At 37.1% G+C, this 20816-nt stretch overlaps 1 protein-coding gene across 3 annotated transcripts in view; it reads left to right on the top strand.

The window, feature by feature from the left end:
- Nucleotides 1-20816, top strand: part of MYO5B (myosin VB) — a 565377-nt gene that overhangs the window by 402762 nt on the left and 141799 nt on the right. For all 3 annotated transcript variants that reach the window (XM_074208686.1, XM_074208684.1, XM_074208685.1), the window contains exons 15-16: nucleotides 14561-14713; nucleotides 16172-16269. In XM_074208686.1, the coding sequence (XP_074064787.1) occupies nucleotides 14561-14713; nucleotides 16172-16269 (251 nt within the window). The remainder of the gene's footprint in view (nucleotides 1-14560; nucleotides 14714-16171; nucleotides 16270-20816) is intronic.

Consider the following 20816-nt stretch of genomic DNA (forward strand, 5'->3'; position numbering starts at 1 on the left):
TAATAAGGCCAGTATATTCATTTAGCCATCTCTCTTAAACCAAAGACCATCGTGATGGTAGGCTCACAGCTTAATATGTCCTTGGGAAAGAATAGATGTTTGGGGTGGCTAGGTGGTACAGTGGATAGAGCACCAGCCCTGGAGTCAGGAGTACCTGTATTCAAATCCAGCATCAGACACTTAATAATTACCTAGCTGTGTGGCCTTGGGCAAGTCCCTTAACCCCATTGCGTTGCAAAAAAAAATTTTTAAAAAGAATAGGTGTACAATGAAGAACTGTCACCCTTGGACAGAGATACTTATCTCTGTACCCAGATCATTGCCTACACTGGGCAATCTATTCAAAGAATGTATGCCCCACCTGGATGGGGTCTTGAACAAGGAAGTTAATCCAATCTCTATAACAACAATGTCCTTCAAAAGCCTGAACTTTTTTAAATCTAGACTTTAAAAGAAGGAAGAACTCTGAATCTCTCCAAATTATTGGTTATTTTTTAAAATTGTATTTATTTAAGGCAATGGGTTAAATGACTTGCCCAAGGTCACAACTAGGCAATTATTAAGTGTCTGAGAATAGATTTGAACTCAGGTGCTCCTGATTCCAGGGCCAGTAGTTTATCAACTGTGCCACCTAGCTGTTCCAAATCATTGGTTATTAATAATAATTTCTCTCCTTGGTCCTCTACTAGAACAATTGTTACCAAATAATTACTTCCCCATTTCCTTCTTTTTGTAGTCAACTTATATTAGTAGAGATTAGTACATTGTTTTGTTTACAAAATGCAGTTAGATCTTTCATTTTTTTTGAAAAACCAAAATCCAAGAACCACAGAATTCAAAAGGACCTCCCAGGTCATGTCATCCAACCTAAGCTGAACATATATCCCCAGAAGCTGATCACACTAATTCCCATTTGGAAAATCCTAGTATTAGAAATATATTACCTCTAGTTCCATTCTAGAATAGTTCTGATTCTCCAAATTTTTATTTTATTTTTTTGTCTTTCAAGTTATGTTTTTATCTCGCCATTATGCACATACTTGCAAAATAGATTCATTGCATTTAAAGGTTATTGGTACTATGCTTTGTGCTCTTTAAAGAAAAGTAAACAAATGAATTTAATACACTGTTAATTTATATTTTCAGTCATTTGGAACCATGTTGAAAATTTTAACGACCAAGAAAAGTTTATTCAATTCAATTGGAAATAATCCAATATATACAATCATTTTCCTAAATATTAACTTAGCCAGGCATAAAATATATTCCAAATTAAATAAAGATTAAAAACTGCCTTTCTGTGAACAGAATCAGTTCACACATCACATGCAAACCAATGACCTATACTATTGGAATTTGTTTTCCAAGGACCCTAGAAATCAGGAGACCCATGTTTTGATAGGAACTTGGCCCCTAAGATTCTGGGTTACCTAGATTCAATCATTTCTCTCCCTAGGCTGAAGTAAAGGATCCTTCAGTTCTGACATTCCAGGAGCTAGTTCCAAATTACCCCCACCACCACCAACTGATAATTATCAAATTATTACCTGAGAAAGTTTGTTTTTTTTTTTATACAGGAATTTTTTTTCTTAATTGTCTATGTTTTTAACAGGTAACTTTGCTTTGCTTTCTTTTGGGGGGAGTATGAAGAGATGGAGTTTAAAAAATAGAGAAGGTGAATTGTCTTTGAAAAAATACTAATTTTTAGAATTTAAAAAAGGCTGTCTTTAGATACAAAAATAACCCAGATAGTTTTCTTTAATGTCTTTTTAGTGAATTCAAAGCTACAGAGGATACAAACTTCAGAAATTATCTATCCCATGATGGATCCTTCATCAAGCAAAAGAATCTCCTCTAATTTACCTTTGATGAATTCTTCAATTTATGATCTTAGATTTGCTTAAAACTGAGTATATGAGTCAATATACCTGCACTTATACATTTGATTTACATGTGCAAAGCATTTTATACATAGTTGTAAATAGTTACTGTCTAGTCATTCAGTTGAGTTAGATTGAATCAAATGTTCTGTTCCAGTTCTGTTGACTTTTGGCAAATAGTATTGTTTGACAATCAGTGCTTAAGAAATTCTTCCTGATTTGGCACAAACATTAATTATTATTTCAACTCAGAATTAGATAATAATTAGTATTCATATAGCACTCAAAGGCTTACGACGTGCATTATTTGTATTAACCAACTAGATCCTCACAATAATCCTGGAAAATAGGTGCTCATTTTACAGATGAGTAAACTAAAGCTGAGGAAACAAATGACTTGCTCAGAGACTTGCTCATATTGGGTACTAAGGATCTAGGGCAATGTCTGAATTTCAACCATTCTGTAGAAGGGAGAATTATTGCAAGAGGCACCTGTACCAGATTAGATCAAATGAATATTTTGAGTTTTTATATAATATTTTTTCTCCAAAACGAAAAGGGGAAGCAGATTGTCCTATGAATATCTGATTATATTTTATTGAGGAATAAATTTCTGTTTGGGTTATTTGATAATGAAATTGCTATTGATTCTCAGTGTGTAGGGAATTGACATGATATTTTGGGTGGGAAGGGATTGATGGGAGTATCTAAAAGTTTTTGTCTTTGAATGTGGGACCCTGACAAGGAAGCTAACAGCTTCTCCAAGTGAAAACCCTGCTGGAGAGACACCTTTAGAGGTTTCAGCTTTAGAGTTGTTATTCAGTTGTATCTGACTTTTTGTGACCCCATTTGGAGTTTTTTTGGTAAATATTCTTGAGTGGCTTACCATTTCCCTCTCCAGATCATTTTTCAGATGAAGAAGCTGAGGTATATGGGCTCAGTAACTTGCCCAGGGCCACACAGCTAAGAAGTGCCTTAAGATCAAATTTGAACTCAGGTGCTTCTACTTCCTTTTGCACTAAACAGCTGCTTCAAAGATCCTCCTCCATTTGCCTGAAAGCCCTGTCATTCCTCAGTCACAGAATCTGATTCCCTTCCAAAAGATCATAAAAGGCCATCAAGTTCTTTAGCACAGAGGAGAATGCTGTGTACAATCTTCCTAACAGATTATCATCCTTCTGCCATTTAAAGACCTCAAGTGTGACCCAGAGCTTTAATTGGGGCAGGGAGACCAGAGATTTTCTTCCAGCACCCCAGAATTTGGACAGTGGTGTGACTCCTCCCCCAGGAAGTCCACAGCCTACTGTCCTCACATCCCAGCATTTTGTAGTCCTGTGCCATTCTTTGCTGCATGATGTCATTATTTATCCATCTCTGTCACTTCTCTCCAAGATCTTAATTTCATTCCCTCTCTATCCCCCATGTCTCACTTTCATCACACACTATGCCTTTTCTTTTCCTGAAGGTTGAAGAATTGCAGATTATAAGTTACACAGACTCACTTGGAGAGTCAAACCATTCTTCCTCCTGATACTGCCATACATAGGGCAAACTATCCTCTGTGTTGACTACTTCCAACTGGATCTAGACCCCAAAATTCCTGGTTTCAACTTTGTAGACAAGAATTATTGGTTCCCTTAGCTAAGTCTCACCAAGTCTATAGAAGAGGACCTCAAAGACCATCCCCTTTTCTCAAATGAGGAAATTGAAGCCCAGGAAAGTAAAGTGAATTAACCAAAAATCACCAAGGCAATGGAAAAGAAAGGATTTGCAATCTTCCAAGATTTGTGCCCTTTTGACTTGTTGCTTAAACCTTTTTTGAACAGTCTCCAGTCATACTGATTTCAAGTTACTCTCCCCTTCATATACTTCACATGACAGATAAGTCAGACTATATTTCCTGTATGAAATTCCATGTCCTTCATCTCTTTCTTTGTACATACTGTTTTCTGTGCCAGCAATGTGTTCTCATCTGCTCTATCCTTCAGAATCCTTCCATCACTCCCTCCATACAAATCATATCTCATGTGTTACCTCCTCCATGAGACCTTTCCTGATCCCCGGTTATTAGAGGGAAAATGGGCTTCCTCAGGATTACCACTAATATAGTTAGTGGCTAAATCAGGACTAAAATTCAGGTCTTCTGTCTTCTAATTCAGTGTTATTTGCATGTGTTTTCTAGGATAACTGTAGAAATGGGAAAAAATAATCAGAGGATAGACACATCTTTTTTTCTTTTTGCTAACTCCTATAATATGTACAGCATTTTGTAAGAGTTCTCAGTCATTTTTATAGATGAACTGAAACATAGTAATTTATATGAATATACATTTTCTTCCTTAATAACACATGGCCCTAGGTGGCCAATAAGTGGACAGTTGTAGATAAGCTAATAGAAAATAATTTCTTTTTATCATGTCCATAGCTTTTTACCTCTTTTCCCTTTCTAGGAGGTTCTCTTTTTGCCAGTGAAATGCTGCATATAAATGGGAGGGGGATAAAGGGAATAAAAATCTGTTTGAGGAGATGCCCAAAACAACAGTGGAATTGTTGGCTTTCTGTGACTGAAATTGAAATGCTGCCTCACTAGTCTCCAAGGTACAGTTCTCCAGATAGTGATCAAGCTGACCTTAGCAGCCACCTACCTGGGAACAATGTAATCAAGATTTCTCAGTCTGGAGCATTTTCATTTCCTTTCATAGAAACTGCCCTTGTATTTCAGAACACTTATTGGAAGATTTCTAAATATGCTTTGCTCAGGAAAATAGCAACAACAGAAGTAATAACAACAGTAATAATATTCACATTTTTATAGTGCTTCATAATTTAAATAGCTCTTGACATTTGTTGTCTCGTGCAATTCTCTCAAGGGCTTGGACCAGATGACCACTACCATTCCTTCTGGCTCTGGAATGATAATTCTGTGATTCTGCCACTCAGCAATCAGCACACATTTAACAATCATTGTCCTGTGATAGGCATTGTGCTAGGTGCTAAGATCAAAAAGACAACATTAAATAGTCCCTGCCCTTAGAGAGCTTACCTTCTCCTTTGAGAATATAGTGTTAATGTATAAACAGATATGATATTTACAATGCATGGGCAGATAGCTCAGTGAATAGATGCTGTATCTGAAGTCAAGAAGACTCCTCTTCCCAAGTTCAAGTTCAGCCTCAGATATTTAGCTGGGTAACCCTGGGCGAGTTAAACAACCCTGTTCATCTCAGTTTCCTCATCTTAAAAATGAGCTGGAGAAGAAAATGGCAAACCACTCTAATATCTTTGCCAAGAAAGAGTTGGATAAGACTGAAAAGTGCCTGAAAATTTATAATAAAATGAATGGAGTGAGATCCAAAAGTAATACTTGGGAGAATCCAGAAAGGTCTCTACATAGTTTAATTTGAGTTTGTCTTGTAGAGAAGTAAGAATTCCAAGAGATTGTGAAGCGAGGAAGGAATGCATTACAGACATCAGTGACAGTCTAGGAAAAGACAAGGACAAGAAATGATGGGATGGTCATATATATGATGATGATGATGTTGATGATATTTGTCTTTCCTTCTCAAAGAAGACAGGGAGATGATGCCATGACATGCACATGAATTGGATTTGGGGAGGAGGAATTGTTGTTTGCTATTCTAATTCACCCAGCCTTACTTTCTCCTCTGGGGTCATCTGGGTTCAGAATATGAATCAGGATGACTAGAGATAGCCATGGTTGCAAGACAATCAGGGTTAAGTGACTTGCCCAAGGTCACATAGTTTATGTCTGAGGTCAAATTTGGTTCTCCTGACTTCAATGCTGGTGCTCTACCCACTGTGCTATCTGGCTGCCCATATTTAAGAAACCACAAATAGACCTCTTTGACTGGGGCTTTGAATTTGTAAGGGGAATGATATATAATTAGCCTGGAATGAAAAGTTTATGCAAATATGAAAAATTTAAATACCAACCTAAGGAGTTTGTCTATTATTCTAAAATAATCAGAAAACTGTGAAAGATGCTTGATTTTGTTTTAAATAGGACAGTAGCTGTGTGAAGGAAGGTTTAGAGAGCAATGAGACTTGCCACTGTCCTGTTTAAAATAAATTAAAATATCTTTAGTAACTATGAGGTTCTGAATCAAGGTGGTTATGGTGATAGTAGAGAGGAAGGGATGAAAAGAAGATCTGTTGAGGAGAATTTGCAGGTGTTAATATGCCCATTATACCTAAGAGTAATTCAGAGTACAGAGAGTTTAAGCAATTTGCTTTAGTGTAACATAGCCAGTAAAAGTTCTTCTCTTCTTTGTATATAGAATGCTACAGTATGATTAATCCAACAAGATAGCATTCATATCCCCTAGGAAGAATAAAATCTATGTACCCCTCTGTGGACCTCACTGACCTTGAGCTAATGATGGTGATTCTAACCTCTGAGTTTAAAATCCAGATGAAAGAATCAAGAATTGGTTGAAAGGGATAAGCCTTTTACCTCTGGCAATCAGTAAGAACCTATCCCTTCAGAATTGTCCATTTGAATGCAAATAATTTGTGTAGAAACTAGATGCTGACTAGTTCTATGAAAAAAGAAGACAGAAAAACTTATCTTTTCCAACTTCTATCTTGTTTGTTTTTGCTTTTAACATTACCAAAATTTTCCCCTATATCCCTCCCCATACATCTTCTCAGAAAACCATTCCATATAATAAACTATTTTATAGGAGGGAAGGGCAAAATGGGGACCAGAAAACAATCAATAAAATCAATGAATACATTGAAAAAAAATCTGAAAATATAGGCTATATTTTCTACAAAGGAATATCAGGGTAAGAGCAAAGAGTGAAAGTCATATCTTCTGTTTCTCCTTTGGAGTCATGCTTATTTTTTTAATGTAACAGGCTCTAGTTTTGCCCTTATTTATTCCATTTCTGCCCCTCTGTCCCAATTCTTTATTTATCATTCCATTTCTTCCCCCCCTCAATTCTCCAATGTCTTCAGGAGTTTAGAGAAGTCTCTTTATCTCTTCCATTGGGCTCAAACCCAAACCAATTATATTTCTCTCTTTTTAGAGAACCAAACACCCCCATTTCATTTAACTACTTGATAATCCAATTAGTTTTTACAAAGGAATACTTTTTTTAAAGAAAAGTAAAGCAAGAACAAACATACAAACATTTCCCCCCCTCCACCCTCTAGGGAAGGGAAAGAAAGACTGAATAATTAACAACTTAACTCAATTTCTGTGTAGTGCAAATACCACCAAGTCAGAAACCTCCTAGGTTTATCTCCCCCACACCTTGGCTCCTCAGGGTTTCCCTCCTAGATTGATAATAGCATCCAGCCTGTAATCCTGAATCCAAGGTTCCCTTGACTAGATTTCTTGGGTCTGAGACTTATTGCCTTTACCTAGAACTGAAAAGGACAAATGAAACAAAAACAAAAACATGAAACCCATTTCTTGGAACCACTGAGTCAAGTTTACTCCCAGATGCCCTTAGAGTAAATAAATAAACTCCTTCACCCCATCAGACTCTAGGAGGAAAAGAGCTCTTGCCCTCTTTCTGTCTATTACAGACTTCCCCTTGTCAGAATAGGCTTTGTGAGGATAGGAAGGGAGTGGATAATTTAACCTTTGTCATGTCCTGTTATCTGTCCATCCATAACCACATATGTTTAATTGTGTGATTTTGCTCTTAAAGATTATTTGATCATCCAGAATAGCCATCTGAAGAGTGCATGTTTTTTTTTTCTTTTCATATTGAATGAACTGATAAACTTGTTCAAAGGGAATTGGTAGAGATTGCTTTTGCTTATTTTTCTTAGGAGGATAATAAATTCAGTACTGGAATAACTTCGAATTTCATCCCTCTCATTTTACTAGAGGGGAACTGAGGCCCAGAAAGATTAAATGAATTGCAAAAATTTATAGTGATAGTAAGTGGAAGAGTCAGAATTTGAATTCAAAGGGCTCTTTCTGCTCTATCATACCTTCTTTTACAACAGATGTATTTGTTAGGGGTTCACTTTAGAGAACATAGACTGTAAACCTTTCCAGGGCAGGGATCATCTTCTACCTTTTTGTATCTCAAGTTTTTAGCATGTTGGTTTACTGAGTAATTCATAAATATTTGTACATGCATAATGAAAATGACAGGAACAACACATGGAGTAGAGGGCTCTGGGCTAAAAGTCAAGAAAACTGGGATGTTATAGTTCTAGCCTATTTGTGTTATTTAGATAAGTTACTTTACTCCCCTGGGCCCTCATTTCTGCATCTGGGAAATATGGACAGTGGACTGGATGCAGTCTAACTACAATTATGTTGTTTTATAATTTCTAAGTAGCAGGTGGCACTGATAGGCAAGGCAGATTGAGCTTAATTACTGTTGAAGAGGGAATCCCTCTTTTTCTCTCCTCCTTCTTCATTTTGGTGGAAGGATGGCATTCATTCCATCACTAATTTCAGAAAGGAATTATTTTTTTAGATATGCATAAAAACAAAATTTAGTCAAATGATTATCAGTGCATCACATTGTATAGCTTGGGACTTCTTATTGTTTCTGGTCTCAAAAAGAAATTGAACACAAAATATAATTCTCTTTCTCCCTCTCATGCTCTAAAAACTATGTGGCTCAAAGTTGTGCTAGCAAATCCAAACTGGGTTTCTGAAGCTTTGGTACTCATTTTCCCTTCCAGGTTAGTCCTCCCTCCATTCATCATCTCGCTACCAAGTAAGCAGATTTGGCATAGGTCTGAGCAGCCATCTGGATTTTAATACATTATCACATGCACACTGAGAAAACACTTAAAGAAGAATAAGTTAAAGAGACATGTTTTAAAATTGGAGACCATAGTCTGCAGCTGCGAAAAGGGGAAGGGAGGAAAGACCAGCATGGCAGGCTTTCCTTTATTGAGCTCTCTATTAGGGAACATTTATGCCTAACAAAAGGAGTAAAGGGGGCAGATAAACAGGAAGAGTCCCCAAGTTGATCTCACTAACTACCTTGTAAGAGCCTCTCAAAAGAGATCCCAGAATGTCTATCTCTGGCTCTCCAGAGCTCATCCTAACACTAGGGTATGGGGAGCAACAAGTGAAATCATCCTTAGATTAAGCTAAAATGACATTTAATATCTGGCCAGGACTTCTTGCTTCAGCCTTGGCAGTTCTCCACTTGCCCACTCTGCTCACTTCTATGCATTTCATTTGCTTATTTTGACTTCTCTATTTTTTACTGAAAGCCCCCACTTCTAAGGTCAGGGTGGGTGGAACTTAATAGTTTGTCCTCTGTTCAAATCTGAAATCCCTCTCCAGTTTATTGCATGCTAGGAAGGCTGTCTGACTATAGGTACCACCACCATCTCTACCATTTTGACCTGTGTTCAAACATTTTCACTTAAGTTCAAAAGATGGGCTACAAAACCTAGATTTTTCTTCCATCTTTAAAATATTTAGGACTTACTAGGTTTCTTGTATTAGTCCAGAATTCATTCACAGTGGGAGGCCTAGCAATGTCAATATTTGAAGCAGCTACTGGTTATCTGTGCATGGCCTATGATGATAGATATATAGTACAGATTTGTACTCCTGGAGTTTGGGGAAAAATATAGGTCAATTAAAGTTGTAATATTCATACTCAATGAAGGTGGTTATTGAATTACAAATTATATCTGTGATGGACAGAATTTGGTTCAGTGGAGGAGTGAAGGAAGCAATTCAATTCATTCATTTCAAGATGCATTTATTACTTCCCTAATGTGATCAATACACCTGAAAGGCAACAGAGATATAATTGGCTTGGCTTTGTAAAAATTTTTATAATTGGTTTTTGGTATTTAGATCTATGTTCTTGGCATTTTACTGTGGAAATGATGTTCTAACATTCTGATGGCATCAAATATATTATAACTCATTTTATTGTTATTGTAAAGTCATGTCCAACTTCATGCTTGGGGTTTTCTCTGCAAAGGTTTTTTAAAATATACAATGAACAGATAACATATTAATTTGATTGGATTGGAGAAAGTATATGAAAAAGAATATGAAAGAGGATTGGAAAGGTAGGTGGGAGGCTTTTAAGTACTATATTTGGGGATTTTATCCTAGAGTTATTAGGGAGTCACTGAAGATTCTTGAGTGAGTGAAGTCAAATTGTGTCTTAATGCAATGTTACCCTAAACTCCTCAATCTACTAAATTTCTAAATCTTGTTATTTTTACCTCTACAATATAACTTAGGTATAACCTCTTCTCTCCATTCACATAACTATACCCTAGTTCAGCTCCTCATTATGTTCTTGTTTCAACCTTTCAGGTGGTGTCCTTGTATTAGCTCTACTCCCTTTCCATTGTCTCTTCCCAGAGCTGCTAAACTGATTTTCCTAAAGACCAAGACTGACTTCATCTCTCCTCTCTTACACAAAATCCATTGGTTCTCTGTTACCTTCAGAATCACAGAGAGGAACAATGCAATTCCTTGTTTCTTCTCCTGTTATGTATTTTGAGGAATTTTCTGTAATTTTCTGCAAATGTATGAGAATGTTAACAAGATTCCTCTTGTGAACAAATGCTACATTTTACACATATTCCAAGAGTTCTGTCAATTTGGGCTTTTAATTTTGGCAATGCTGCATTTTGATAGAATGTACCCTTTAACTAAATGTGTTCTTATGTCTTTCTTTAAAAACTGGAGTCTATATTTATCAATCATACAGAATCAAGATATGCATTGAAAATATTAGAGAAATATCAATGCAAATGGCAATTAGGAAATTGAAATTAGTTCTATCATTTAACTACTTTGCTGGCTTTCAGAGCCCTTAATAATCTAGCCCCTCCCTCTTTCCAATCTTTTTTATACCTTTCACACACAGAAACACAGCAATTCAATGGCCCTAGCCTCCTTGCTGTATATTGAAGAAGATACTCCATTTCATTTTTCCCAAGTTGTCTCCCATGCCTCTCCCTGTTCATTTCTGCCCCACCTCACCCTTCCCTGGTTTTCTTCAAGTCCCAACTAAAACCCCACCTTCTACAGAAAACCTTTCCCAATCTCTCATAGTTCTAGTACTTTTCTCTTTGTTGATTATTTCCCATATATGGGCAGCTAGGTGGAGGACTGAATAAAGTCCTAGGTTTACAAACAGGATGACTTATCATTATGAATTTAAATCTGACCTCAGATTCTTACTAGCTGAGTGACCCTAGAAAGTCATTTAACCCAGTTTGCCTCAATTTCCTCATCTATAAAATGATATTTTATCCTACTGAAGGATACAGTAAACCACTCTAGTATTCTTTCCATGAAATCCCTCAAATGAAATAACCAAACAGCTTCATATTGCTATATATTTTTTTGGTATCATTCATTTATTATCTTATCTACATATTGTTTACATTTAGTTGCTTACATGTTTTCTTCCCCCTTTAGATTGTAAAATCCTTGAGGGCAGCATCCATAGTAAGCACTTAATAAATGTTTATTGCCTGTTTTATTGCCTTAGGGAACTTATCTTTCATGGCTTATGGTAAATCATACAACAAGATTAGGACATATACAAAGACACAAAGAACAGAGGTGAATAGGGTTATTAAAGTTCATGAGAAAATATATTTCTTCAACATAGAGGAGGGAGAGGGAGTGTAAAGTGAAAGCTAGACAAAGCTTTAAGGATGCCTTTGGCAGGGGCTCATCAGACTGCTTTTCCTGGGGTGGGTTGAGGTAAGAAAAAGCAAGACAATACTTGAGCTTCTCCCCTCCCCCCCACCCCTCTCAGGAAAAGTAAGAGACCTTTAGGAAAAAGATGGATAGCAACAAGTGCTTTCTCTTTCCAAGCCCAAGGAAAATATTACATATGGTCATCTTTCTCAGGAAGCAGCAGCAAGAAAAAGAAAATAAAATATCAACAAATAGCCAGAGAACAGGGGGAAAAAAACCTTAGGTTTCAGAATAGATCTGTTTTTCAGACTGCAAAATTCATAAATGTCTTCATAACCCACAACCTTCCTATGACAAAGAAAACTTTTCTTTGGTTGTTTCCATGCCTGGACTCATCTTCCTGAGTTAAAAATCTGCCTCAGAGATTTGCCAACTGTGTGACCTTGGGTCAGTCATTTGATTCTGCCTCACTTTCCTCATCTGTAAAATGAGCTGGAGAGAAAAATGACAAACCACTCTACTATCCCTGCCAACAAAATTCCATTTGGCATCATGAAGAGTCAGATACAATTGAAAGTAGCTTAGCAATGACATGCCTGAAATGCTTTCCAATCTACTGGCCTCCCTGGCTTCCTTTAAGTCTCAACTTCCTACAGGAATCCTTTCCTAACACCTCTTATACCCAGTACTTTCCCTCTTTAAATTATTTTCTATTTATTCTGTATAGAGCTTGTTTTGCATATATTTGTTTGCATATTGTCTCCCCTATTGGATTGTAAACTCCTTCAGGGCAGGAACTGTCTTTTGCCTCTTTCTGTAACCCCAGTACTTAACACAGTGCCTAATACATGGTATTAGGTATTGAGAGTTATTGAATGAATGAATATCACTTACTATTTAAATCTATCTGAACTTGCAAACATTTGTTTCCTACATAGAAAAATCAGATGGCTTTACAAAAAAATAATTATAGAACAATTTATTATCTTCATTAAGGAACTTTTGCTTTTATGGGCAGAGCAAGGTTTGGGGAAAGGAACACTGGCAAATATCTACTACAGACTGTTCTGCCAAGTATTGAGTCTATTGACTTTGCACAGTCTTTCTGCATCTAGTTTCAGTAAATCCTATTTAATCCTGTGTGAAGATGGGTTCTTGTATTATAAATTCTTACAATAGGTCTTCATACTAAACAAGAGATTTAATGGTCCTGTGGTCAATCATATTTGATGTATCCCTTTCAAGGGAAGGAACACAATGAAGTTTTCAGAATGGCTCTGGTGACCCCTTAGTTGGGATAACTTTTGTAATTCTTCTCATCATTCCCATGCATATTCCCCTGCAAATGTTGGAGGTACACACACACACACACACACACACACACATACACAAACATTTAATGAGAACCCTAATAAGCAGCCTGTTAATAAGTGACACGCTTTAAATGGAACCTTTTAAGATGGGATTTTATTCTACCAAGAACTTTTCTATCTCTTTTCTTTTCTTTTCTTTTCTTTTCTTTTCTTTTCTTTCCTTTTTCTTTTCTTTTCTTTTTCTTTTCTTTTCTTTTCTTTTCTTTTTCTTTTCTTTTCTTTTCTTTTCTTTTCTTTTCTTTTCTTTTCTTTTCTTTTCTTTTCTTTTCTTTTCTTTTCTTCCTTGCTTTCTTGCTTTATCTGATGCCAGTGCCAAAGATAGTACAGGTACTGATTAGAAGTCTCTCCATACTAGGCTAAACTCTTCTTAGGACCTTATCTGTTGTCAAAGTCAGACTCTAAGCCTTTCTAACTTGATAGAAGATTCTAGAACTTGTACTTTATGGGTATAGACTTTGAGGTCCCATACCATACCATGAAGATACACAGGGCAGAATTTTTATCATCTCCCATTCAACATGGCACCAGTGACTCTGGAGTCAAGGGACCTAGGTTCAAATCTTGCTTCTAATATCCCACTTTGATCTCCATTTCCTGATTTCTAAAATAAAGGGATTGGACTAGATGACCTCTAGTATCCCTTCTAGTTACAGCTATATGATCTAATAAAATGCTAAGTGTCACAGAGATTTGCTTTTTCCCCTGCTAGTTGAGCTTCATGTGGGAAGGGAAGTTTATATCTTATTGTAGTCTTAGAGGGGGTTGGAATACCCAGTTCTAATTCAAAAAAACATGAATGACACACAAAACAAGCTTACTTTATTAATAGGACATGAAGGGCAGTCAGGGAAGATGATGAAAATAGGTCAGGTTTGCTGCTACCCTGGATGAAATTGAATGCACACTACTGGGAGCCCAGAGAGAGTGACACACTTAAATCAGTAAAATCTTGGGTTTTTCAATTGCATTATTTCTATTTCTAGTAGGACTAAGAATCTTGGGAGAGTTAGGAGTCTGGATCTAGGGACTGTTGTTGATTCGTGCTGAGAGCATGATGGGGAAAAAAACTCCTGGGGAATTTGTAGTTAGTTGTTATTCCATCTCTCTGCTAATAGGAAAGAGACTTTGGATCCCTCTGACTGAGGGACTTGGGGATTTTGTGATTCCCTGGACTTCTTTGTTTTGTCAGGTGGAAAGGCTATGAGGAAGGCATCATTACAGTCTTTAGGAAGTTTCCAGAGTTTCAGATGGAAAGTATATTTTAGCAGTAATCATAGAATCATAGGATCATCCATCTAGAACTGGGGAAGACCCACTTAGTCCAACCCAATTGGGAAATTGAGGCCCAATGAATTTAAGTGATTTACCTAAAATCACACATGTAATAAGAGTCAGAGGTAACCTAGGTAGCCAGGTCCCTCAATTTCTGAGTCAGTGTTCTCTCTGTAATAGATAACCATGAATTCTGAAGTCTAGAATTGATTTTTTCACTGTGATTTTGATAAGTCTCTTTAGGTTATTCTGAGCTTCAACTGCCTCATCTTTAAATGGTCATAATAATCCCAGTCCTAACTACTTAATAGGATTGTTTGAGATACAATTTTGGAAAGATTCTTTGAAATACTGTTCAAGCATGAGAGATAGTTTTATCATTCTTTATTTGTTTCTAGTTTTCACTGGTGGCTGATTTATTCCAAGATGAAAAAGATACAGTACCTGCTACTTCATCTGGGAAAGGGGCATCTTCAAAAGTCAGTGTCCGCTCTGCCAGACCTCCCATGAAAGTTGCCAACAAGGAGCACAAGAAAACTGTGGGGCATCAGGTCAGTGTCTCCCAAATTCATGGGGGGGGGAAGGGTTGAAAAATGTACTTGAAGTGAATTCCTTGTGGACCTCATCAAAGTAGCAGTTTTAGATCACATAAAGACATAAAGATAGAGGCCGGGAGGGAGACAGAGAGAGAGAGAAGTGTAGGAAAGGAGAGGGGAGAGGAGGGGAAGAGAGAGAGATACAGAGAAAAACACACACAAAAAGACAGAGAGAAGAAAGGTATAGAGAAGAAGAGGAAAAAGAGGGGCTGGAGAGGGAAGGAAAGAGAGAGAAAAAGAGAAAGAGGAGGAGGAAAGGAAAAGAGAATAAGAGGAAGAAGATGAGGAGAAATGAAGAAGGGAAAGAGGGAGATGGAGAGAGAGAGAGAGAGAGAGAGAGAGAGAGAGAGAATAAGAGAGGAGAAAAGAGAGAAGAAAAGGAGGAGGAAGATTCCAGAGCTATGGATTTAATTAAAATAGGAGACATCCAAAAGAAAACAAAGAAAACTCTCCTTACCAATGCAGATTCTTAACTTCTCCATAAATTGAAGTTTTATAGTTTCTGGGAGCCTTGAGAGGCCATAAAACATGATCACATAGACAATATGTGTCAGTGATGGGACCCGAGCCCAAGTCTTCCTGACCCTGAGATCACTTATCTGTTTACCATGTCACCCTCTCTCTCATATTCAAATTTAGGTAGAAACAACCATGTCACTTTAACCAAATGTGTTTCTTGAACATAGGATCTTTTTATAGGTGGCAGTTATGAGATATTTTCTAGAGGACACTTACTTGTCAAAGAAAGAGAAGAATCAGGATAAGTCCTTAAACCCTGGAGGAACTATTAGACATAGGGTCAAGAAAGCAGAGAGGTTAAATAATATAATATCTAAAATGTTCAAGAATAGTTTAAATAAATGCAGGAATACACAGAGAAGACTTCAGATCCATTGTCCTACCTCAAGATTTTGACTCTAAGTCTCATATATGTGGAAGGGTTTAACCTATGCCCCCATCCTTCCCATGATTCAATAGAGGCTCTGGTTTCTTTTGACTCTTACTTAGAATGCTTGAATCCTCAGAAATAGGTTCTCATTATTCTACTCTCCTAAGACCTCCCACGGATATCCCTTGTATCCCATCAGATATCCAAGCCACCTCCAATACCAGTAATGTCAATTCCTAATGGTCAGTTTGTGTTTTCATGTTTATTAAGTCTCATTTGATCTGTACAAGAAGCTGATGATATCAGTAAGTCAGGTATTATTATTCTTGCTGTACAGAAGGAGAAACTGAAGCCTGGAGAATTGAATTGGTTTACCCAGTCATAGAAAAAAATCTAGTGACTGATGGGCAACTTAAAACCTTGATCTTGAAACTGCTAATCCATTATTTTCTGTATTCTGCCACAATTCTGGTTGTTTGATTGATTGTTTTAAAGGTAATGACTGTTCCCTTCATCATTCCCAGTTCCGCACCTCCCTGACTCTGCTTATGGAGACCCTGAATGCTACTACACCTCACTATGTTCGCTGCATCAAGCCCAATGATGAGAAACTTCCCTTCCAGTAAGTGTTCCTTTTGCAGCAACCCAGATCTTCTGTCACTCTGAGGTTGATGTATGGTTCATGTTCTCCAAGGAGAATTGAAGGGCCAGAGAGAACATGGGGAAAATGTGTTTTTGGATAGGGATGTGTAATATAAAAATGAGACACAGCTTTGCAAATTGATGTATATGGTCTCTAGTTAAATAATTATTGTAGAATTTTCCTCTAGAATTTGCAAAATCAGTCAAAGCTAATGAGGATTTCTTGAGCTCCTACTAGGTATACTGAGTATGCTACAAAAGAAAGGGAGATAGGCAAGTGCATTGGAGGAAAAATTGGAGCTAGAGAAACCTATTACTACCAGCATAGCCTTAGATAAGAGTGGTTCATATCTTTGGACCCAAGTTCATCTATAAAATGAGGAAATTGACTTATGTGGTCTTTAAGGTCCCTTCTAGTCCTCAATCTATGCTTCTGTCATCCTAAGGTGAAACTGTTTCACTGATCTCACATTGTTTTATTAGAAGAGATATAAAGATATAGAAAGGTATTTAAAACAGAAAGCTTTATCAAAACACTATATGTTTAAATCCTAAAGGGAGTGTTACAGAGGTAAGTGCTGAACTGGGGATGGGAAGGGGAGCTCATAGGGAATCAAGTGATATACTGTGATATAAAAAATTAAGTACATTAATAAAACATTAAAACAGATAATGAGTACTCAGTGCAAAGACTGGAGAAAGCATCATAAACAGGAGTAATCAGGAAAAGTTTCAAGGAAGAGAAAGGACTTGGATGGACCTTGAAGGATAAGTAGGATTTTGATAAATTAAATGAAGGCAGAAAAACCCTTTGAGGTACAGAGAAAAACACAAGCATAGGCACCAAGATACAAATGAAAATGACATGGTAGCAAATTAAACACCCTACTTTCAATCAACTGCTTAATAAGTATAATACCAAGACTTGGCATTGGATGTTTTACATTTTTATTCAAATATTTTTACTCCTCTGTGTCCTGAATTCTCCTTTAAAGGATCTTCTTGAGGTTTCTTTCATCAGTCCCTACCCTTACCTGCAGGTACTCTCTTATGATCACTGAAACCTCACAAAATATCTTAGGGATTGTGGGCTAAATTTCTTTCTTAATGACCATGCCTTCAACCAAAAACATGTAGATTCTCATTGATTGACCAATGGTAGATCCCAGATCAGGCCCTACTTCTTGGTCATTGATTTGGCCCTGATTGGTTCAGAGGGAATGAAAATAACTATTGTTTCTGTTTGGCCAGAGACTCCAAAAGTTTTTCCCCCTCTCAGATTGTTGGGGAGTGGGGGTTGGACTAGGTAACTACCTAACCCTAATCACTGAATGAATATTATATCAGTCAAACTGAGATTTGTTAAAAAAAAAAAAACAACAAATCTCCCACTGCATCTAGGACCAAGGCTATTCATCCTGAGTCATCTGGCTACTAGACCCAGAGATAGCTCCTGAGGAGAAAGTGCCCCCCCCCCCAATTTAAATCTAGTTCACTTGCGTTTCATGTCATCACCTCCCTGATGTCATGATCCTCTTTGAGAACAAAGTACAAAGCAACAACAAATAACTGTTAAATTGAAGTTGGATTGCCTAAGTCCAAATGAAACTGGCCTTTGAGAAAGATGATGGGGATGGCATCTGCAAGTGAGCCTTCCCCAGTTGGTGTCCTCTCTTCTCACCTTCTTTTCTGGTTTTTGAGATTAGGAATTTTTACTGCATGACATCTGTTCCTTGGCTGACTCCAAATGAGGAGAGGAAAACAGGCTGTTAGAGGAGCAGAATGTGTGAAAGACATAGGGTCTGAGAAGGGCATACAAAAAAGGACTGGTGGTCATGAGGCTTCAGTTCCAGCCTGAATTACTCTTTATTGTTTAGTTGAGTGGCGTTAGGCATCTCAACTTGTAAGGCCTTTGTTTCCTTAGCTATAAAATAATGTTATAGATATCTCCTAGATCCTCAAATTCTTTTATTCTAATTCTTTTATTTAATCATCAATTTCTATGCTAGGCACTAGAGATACAAAGATGAAATGAAGTTATCCCTGTCCTCAAAGAGCTTGCATTGTGTTGGGAGATAGAACAGATATGTATAAAAATATATATTATATGTAGCAAACATATTATATATTACTATATATAAATAATATTATTTAATATATAAATATAATATTATATAATTTGTAATAAGTATCTAAATATATAAGTATATAAATTACATATATATTATGTACACATACAAATAAATATAAATTCTCCCCTTTTCCTCCCTTGTAGTATAGTAGAAAGAGCATAGGACCATGAATCAGAAGACCTGCTTTCCAGATTAGGCTTTTCTGCTAATTTTTTGCATGGAATTAGGCAATTCACTTAAGCTTAGGTTTCTCTCCATCCCCTATTTATCCAGAAAAGGACTAAAATAAATAAATAAAAACTAAAATGACTATCTGCTGGGATGTTGCCCTGCTCAAGTAATATAATAGATATGGAAGTATTTGGAGATGAATAAAATTCTGTTCAAATACAAGGGGGTAGATAACTATTCCAGTAGCAAGGAACCTAGTTTTGCCTTTCTTTGGTTCCCAAGTGCTTAGCACAATATTGGACACACTGTTGTTTAGTCATTTTGGACTCTCTGTGACCTCATTTGGGGTTTTCTTGGCAAAGATCCTGGAGTAGTTTGTCATTTCCTTCTCCAGTTCATTTTTACAGTGGAGTAAACTGAGGCAAACAAGATTAAGTGACCTGCCCAAGGTCACACAGCTTCTAAGTGTCTGAGGTTGGATTTGATCTTACAAAGATGAATTTTCCTTTCTCCAAGCCAGGTATTCTATCCATTGTACCACGAAACTGCTCTGGCACATAGTAAGAATTTAATAAATGCTTATTGAATATGACTGACCAACTGACATCTTGGAATCACCTTATTCTCTTTCTATAGCCTCCCCAGATGCTGAGGCAGCTCAGTGTTTCTCCCTCATGATTAGCTCACATATTCACATTCACCAGCTCCTTATCTATTTGAGGGCGCTGATCTGACTCTCTGAAAGTGAACTGGTTGATTTGAGATCTAGGGATCCAAGATAGGTTTGTATCCCGAGTCCAGGCTGCCAGATCTTGCAGGGCTTTGGGGGAAGGGAAAGGAGAATCTTCAGCATGTGGAGCAATTATTTAAGTGGGATGTGACTCCTGAGGGGGTACCAAGTTCTGGGAGAGAGAGTCTGCACCCAGCTGTCTTCTCTGGCGACGGAAAGTGCATGTCTCAGCAGGAAATGTAAATATAGATTCTTCTCAGAGGGTGGGGAAGATGTGCAGTTTGACAATAGAGTCCTTGGTGAGTTTTCACTTAGGAATATGGTGTTCACTGACCATACCACCTACTATTGTCTTTTCTCCTTTCACAGGGAAAGGGGACTGATTCCTCTGAGTACCTTGCCTCCTAATGTACTTCTTTCCTTAAGTGCAGGATATTGACCTGATGCAATTATAGAATCCCAGATTTAGAAAAGGACTTTAGAGGCCATTTAAACCAATTCCCTCTTCTTGGTGATAAAGAAACCGAAACACATGAAGATTAATCTGTCCAAAGTTATACAGGTAGTAAATAGCAGAGTTGGGATTCAAACCAAAATTTCTGACTTTAAGTTTAATACTTCCCAGTTCATCAATGCTACCTGTCATTTAGAATAGAAATACTCTTTAGGGCAGAAAAATGGGAGAATGAGAGGCTATGCTGCTTTCACCTTTAGTCAGTCTCTGGAACTTTAGTAGAGGAAATAATAATAATACTTCCCATTTCCTTTTTAGCTTTTCAAAATCACTTGCCACATATTTTGTCTCATTTCATCTTTACAATAAGCTTATGGACTAGCTAGGGCTGGTATTTTTAATCCCCATTTTGAATTTGAGGAAATGGAGGTGAGATTTTAGGGATCTCTTCAAGAAGAAGTGAAAATGAGACTTTATTCACCATTCAAAAAGAAATGGATATAAGACTTTAGTGACCCCTTAAAGAAGAAATGGAGGTGAGACTTTAGTGACCTTTTCGAGAGAAAATAGGGTTAAGAATTTAGTGATCTCTTGAAGATAGTGAAACTACTTACTCAAAATAGCCAAAACTATAACTTGAGCTTCTTGGTTCTCAGTGTGATCTCTTTCTAATGATTCATTCTCCAACCTAGAATAGATAGTTTCATCTACATTTTACAACTGAGGAATTTGAGGCATAGAAAGGTTGAGAATTCCCTAAAGTCATTGGCTGTGTTATCCTGTTGAAATCTTTTAAATCATTTGAGGTCCAGCTAAAGTGCCACCTCTCTGAAAGCTTCTCTAATTTCTCTCAGCCAAAAATTACCTCTCTAGTTCTAGGAGCAACAGTTTTAGGAAGATCATTAATAAGTTGGGGAAGACCCAGGATGATAAAAGGTCTTGCATCCAAGCTGTATGTGATCATTTTATGAAACTGGATATTCTTCATTTGGAGAAGAGAAAATGGGTTGCAGGATTGGGTTTGAGGTCCATTTTACTAA

Source organism: Macrotis lagotis, chromosome X (assembly GCF_037893015.1).
Source record: "Macrotis lagotis isolate mMagLag1 chromosome X, bilby.v1.9.chrom.fasta, whole genome shotgun sequence".
In the NCBI taxonomy this organism is placed as follows: domain Eukaryota; kingdom Metazoa; phylum Chordata; class Mammalia; order Peramelemorphia; family Peramelidae; genus Macrotis; species Macrotis lagotis.